The 5,557-nt window shown below is 47.5% G+C and overlaps 1 protein-coding gene across 1 annotated transcript in view; it reads left to right on the top strand.

The window, feature by feature from the left end:
• Positions 1–5,557, top strand: part of LOC102873338 — a 35,388-nt gene that overhangs the window by 8,508 nt on the left and 21,323 nt on the right. Inside the window, exon 3 of the mRNA XM_006899634.1 lies at positions 2,843–2,901. Within this exon, the coding sequence (XP_006899696.1) occupies positions 2,843–2,901 (59 nt within the window). The remainder of the gene's footprint in view (positions 1–2,842; positions 2,902–5,557) is intronic.

Raw genomic sequence — 5,557 nt, 5'->3', positions numbered from 1 at the left:
TATCCATTCATTTGTTGATGGGCACTTAGGTTGTTTCCAACTCCTTGCTATTGTGAACAAAGCCATGATAAACATGGGTGTGCATATATCTGCTTGTGTGACAGTTATGGTCTCTTTATGGTATATTCCCAATAGTGGAATTGCTGGGTCAAATGGTATCTCTATTTGCAGCTTTTTGAGAAAGCACCATACCGCCTTTCACAGTGGTTACACCAGCATCAGTCCTTTTTAACCTTTTGTCTTAATCTGGAAATAACCTTTGAAACCTTCTCAGCATCATAACAACACATGGGCCTTCATTGATGGGTGGCAGGTGGCTGTGTGTGAAGTGCATTGATCAGGAATCGAACCTGAGTCTCAGATGGAAGGTGAGAATTCTACCACTGAACCACTACTGCCCTCTCTTGATAGCTGTGGCCCCCTCAAGGCACAGTTTGGCATAGAGGGATTCTAATGTACTTGGAGTGGGGAAGGTCCAAACCAACCACCTTTGATCTGTGAGCAGACTGTCCCAGCTGCTGTCCAGTGATGGGCAGATGGGGATAATGTGTGTCTTCAGGGTTGAAAGTATTAATTTTGTTACTGTGCATGTAGGGGTTTTATCGTTTGGTGCCATCAAGTCAACCACAACTCATAGTGACCCTCTGAACCTTGCCCTATCCTGCACCATCCTCACCATCTTTGATCTAGTCAAGCCCATTATTACAGTCACTTTGTCAGTCCATCTTGTCAAGGGTCTTTCTCTGTTTCTCTGATCCTCCACCCAGTGGAATAGCCTATTCGAAGCACTGGCCCCTCCTATCAGCATGCCCATAGTATGTGAGATGAAGCTTCACTATCCTTGTCTCTAGGAGCACTCAGCACTTGAAGTTTGTTCTTTTGGTAGTCCATGTACTCTTCTCTAATACTACAATTGAAAGGATTTCCCTAACTCTCAATCATTTGAGTCTTGTTCTTTTGTGAGGTAGTGTATGGCAGTGGAGGCAACCAGCAGCACAGCGGGCAGATGATAGATTGGGCCACACAGCACTGGAAGGATAGGAGAGGTGGGTGACACAGAAAGGAAAGGAATGTCCCTGGAGGCCTGTATGTTGGGGGTCCCCTGTAACCCTCGCACTCTGGATTGCTTGATAGCTAAGCTTTGGCACCTGCCTTTTCCTGCTGCCAAATGGACAGCAGCTCCCGCCCCACCCCGGCAGGCTGCTGTAGCACTCAGTCTGCACAGAGCAGTTCATGCTCTGTTTGGTCTGCTTCACTAAATGAAGTATAGATCAGTGCACAAGACAGGCTTTGACCAGGTGTGTCCGCAGAGATTAGGCCTTCTGTTTCTGGGCCAGAAGTAACTCGGAATAAGAGACCTGAAACTTTCACTTTGCACTTTCTTTTTTTAAATTTTATTTATTTTTTTTTATTTTATTTTATTATTTTTGTGTGCGTGTACCGTCAAATCAGATCTGACTGGTACACTTTCTATATGCTTAGTCCATCCTGCCCCTGCCTTGGAGAAGACTTTATCACTCCAGTCTGTGCTTCCCCCACCCTACACACATACACGTACACAGTTGGGATTGTAGACCTGTTGGTGGTCTAGTGATTAAGGAGTTGTGCTGCCAACCGAAAGGCAGTCAGTTCAAATCTGCCAGTTACTCCTTGGGAGAAAGATAAGCAGTCTTCTGTTGTATGTTTTTATAGTGTTTGAAAACCTGCTGAGTGTCAGTTAAGAGTCCACTCCAACTCAGTGGCAGTGAGTTGTTGTTTGCTGTTGCAGACAATAGGGAAGAGGTGCCTTGAACTTTATCCTAGCTTTGCTGCTTGCTGACCAGTGTCAGACAGAAAGGTAAAGTACTGGCCAAAACGTGATTTTAGAACCAACTCCTTATATTGTATGTTTAAGACGGGAATTAGCAGTCACAAGCAGATCACTAGAACAGACCCTTCACCTGGAACTCTGGCTGGGGCTCCATCATGGGTTGGATGAACAACCTTGGAGCTCCTTGCTAGAATTTTGGGAACTGAGTTCTAGGAGCAGGAGAGCGCCTGTGTCTAGGATCATGTTCTGCTGTATCTTGCTCATTCTTTTTCCCTGTGTCGCTGTTCAGTGCCTTATAAGTCCAGGGTCTGTAAGCTGTGTCACCACATTCCATCCACCATGCATCAAGTGGCCCCACTCGGGACTTTTTTCCTCTGGGAGGGGTAAAAGGACCTGTTAGTGGTAAGCCTGAATATATGACCTAGGCAGGACCCAGTCTGCCTAACACACAACTCTCTTCTCCCCCAGTTCTATGCCATCCCAGCAGCACCGGCCCAGTGGAGACCCTCTCCCATCCCAGAGGACCTGGCCTCTGCCTTCTGTTTTCTCACCTTCTCTTATTGTCTCTTCCCCTCTTTTCCACTTTCATTGTCATTTTGAGCAAATGGGGAAGAGTGCCCTACCCTCCTTCAGAGATTCAGTCAGCTTTCTTCTGCTTCCCTTCAAGTCTGCTGTTTCTTATTCTCTGACTGTGAACGAACCCCAGATTAGCCTGCCCCCTCCTCTTTATAGCTGAACAGAGGACAGGAGGGCTTGAAGTGACCTGCCTTGGCTTGTAGCAGGGCTGGGACTTCCCCCCCAGACCTCTTGACACTGGTTTGAGGGTGGTTTTTCCTTTTCCAAATCCAGGCAGCAAGCAGGTGGTTCTAAGTGGTGCTGTGCCTGATCTCAGTGGGGCTTTCTCCCTCTGCTGGAGCCAGATCAGCTCTGCCTATAGTGATGGCTGGTACACACACAAACACTCAGTCTTTCTTTATAACAGGGAAGCTTTAACTTTTATAATGCAGGCTCACACATCCCGTGATCTTGCAGGGTTCAGGGATGTGAATAGCCTGAACTTCTGTTTGGACCAGTTTGAGCATTTTGGCTTTGTGAGGGGCCTTCCCAGGGCTGCCTGTGCGCCAGCTGTCCTGTCTGGGATGCTTCTGTACCACCTCCCACCTTCAGGGGCTCCTCAGTTCCACCTGCTCCATAAATGAAGCACAAGGCTGTTACCTGCAGTGTCTGGGAGTGGTAGTCTGGCTGTCTTTCCTGTGACTTCCCTTATAAGGAAATGTGCTTTTAGGACTGAGTCCATCCCCAAGCCCACCCCATGTTCTTAGCACATACCACCATCAAAGCCCTAAAGACCTTATTGCTTCCTGCTTTCACCTAAACCTTCTGCCAGGGTCTCTTTCTTCCTCTCTTCACTCAGATGCTGAAGGCTTGTCCTCGGTTCCCTCAGTCTGAGCCCACTGGGGTCTGAGTGGGTTGATAAGATCAAGGCCTCTGGAGAGGAGCAGTGGCTTACTTCAGAGGAACAGTGACTTGTGAAGGGGGCACCTGGACCACCAGCACCTGGACCACCAGCACTGCTTCTGATGTGCTCGGTGACCGTGAGTGAGTTGCTGGTCTTCTGGGCCTTGGCTTCCTCATCTAAAAATAAGACGTCTTCCAGCTCAGAGACTCTGTATTTGGGTTGCTGTTGAGAGCTGGGAGTTAGGAAAGGATGTGGGAGGGGCTCACGAGAGGCTTGTTTTTCCCTTTTTGGCTTTCCCTGTCCTCCCCACCCCCTTCCCTAAGCAATGTTTTCCATCTAGATGACACCAGAGCAGCTCTCACCAAGCATCCAGTGGGCTGGGGCTTGAAGCAAGTGCATTTATTATTTGACCGTTTTGGTGGCGTGAACAATTGTAACCGCTTCCCCTCCCCCTCTTTCCAGCCTGAATCCTGATTTCTAGAGATGCTAAAGGATTGCTGAATTCTTTAGTTAGTGCAAAGTTTTAGGTGTTCTGGTAGCCCAATGGTTAAAATACTTGCCAGCTAACCAAAAGGTTAGTGGTGTGAACTTTTCAGCCACTCTGTGAGCGAAAGATGTGGGATTTACAGCCTTGGAAACCCTGCATTAGTTAGTTCTTCTTTGCACTGTAGAGTTGCTTTGAGTGGAAATTGACTCAGTGGTCCTGCCTGTACCATCAGAAAGTTTGTGGTTAGAACCCAGCCAAAGACAGTTGGTGGTGATCTGCTTGCAAATGGGAGTTAGGGAAGGATGCAAAACCTGTGGTCACGACTGTACCCTGACACATGGGATTCACGTGAATCCCACAGCTAACTCTTGTTTTATCTTTTGTGTTCTGAGTATGTTTTCTCCCTCAGTCTCAAGTCTTAGGAGGCTGGAGTTACCTGGAAGTCCAGAGTTTGTCTGGTGTGTTGGTGGATTGTTTGGATTGGGAGGTGAGGGCCAGGGAGTGGTCCTGATGTGTCTCCTGCCTTAACATCTTTTATAGAGGAAAGTCTGCCGTGGGTTGGGCTGGTCACTGGAGTCCAGGCTCCTGGCTTGGAGATGCTTTTTAGGCACTTTGGACTTGAAGGAAGCTATCAGTTGTTTTTGAGAGTTGAGGGGTAGAAAGATTTAATCTCTGCTTTTACAAGCAGCATTGACTTTTTCCATCTTTATTAAAAGTTAGCACTGTCTTCTTTGCCATGGTACCCTGCTGCTGCCTCTTTGAATTGTAGTTTTGGCAAAGAATTATGAGTAGACCACAAACCACCAAAAGAACACACTTCTGATTGGGAAGAAATGCAGCCAGAGGGTACTTTAAACATGCAGTGATGGGCCTTATACTTTGGGGGAGCTATCAGGAGGGACCAGTCCTTGGAGAAAAAAACATCATGCTTGATAAAATAGAAGGTCAGAGGAAAAGAGGGAGCCTGTCAGCTGAGTAGATCAACACATGGCTGCAACTGAGAGCACAGGGCCAAGTGATGGTTCATCCTGTTACACGTAGCTTACTGTGTGTTGGAACTGATACCACAGCACCTAACACGGCATCCCTTAGGGGAGAAGCTGAATGTTTCATGCTTAGTAAGAGGAAGACCCACTCCACCCCTCAGAGAAGAGGTCCTCATCCTACAAGAGCAAAGTGTGCCAGGCGTGAGGCGGGTCTCTTGATTGTGGTGAGGGAAGGGTGCTCTTCACTGAGGAGCACTGGGCCCATGGCTGAGGCCTGCAGCTGAGGCTGCTGTCCAGGTCCTGCTCCACACAGAGCATCGGGACAGCATCTCTCATTTTATGGCACCTCACAGATACTGCTTTTTCTACAAGTTGAAGGTTTGTGGCAACCCTTTGTAGAGCAAATCTGTCACTTTTCCATTCCAACAGTATGTCCTCTGTGTGTGTCTCTGTCACATTTTGGTAATTCTATAACAATATTAAATATTTTCATAATGTTCCAGGGACTCCCTGGTGGCTAGGGGATGCCAACTCAGAGATTGATAGTTCAAATCCACCAGCTGCTTGGTATGAGAAAGATAGGCATTCTCCTATCATGTGATTTACTGCCTCTGAAAACCTACTGGAGGTCAGCTGAGTCGGTTCTGACTCCACATTTCATAACAACAACCTAACAAGGGAGCTCTGGTGGCATAGTGGGTAAAGAATTGTGCTGCAAGCTCAAAGGCAGGCAGTTCAAATCCACCAGCTTTTCTGAGAGGGAAAGATGGGCAACCTCCTCCCAGGCAATTTAAACCTTTTTTTAAAATTTTTTA

Source organism: Elephantulus edwardii, unplaced genomic scaffold, assembly GCF_000299155.1.
Source record: "Elephantulus edwardii isolate Elephantulus edwardi_28Jun2011 unplaced genomic scaffold, EleEdw1.0 scaffold00263, whole genome shotgun sequence".
Classification (NCBI taxonomy): domain Eukaryota; kingdom Metazoa; phylum Chordata; class Mammalia; order Macroscelidea; family Macroscelididae; genus Elephantulus; species Elephantulus edwardii.
The sequence above is the reverse complement of the archived record's forward strand: the minus strand, read 5'-3'. Positions and strand labels throughout refer to the sequence as shown.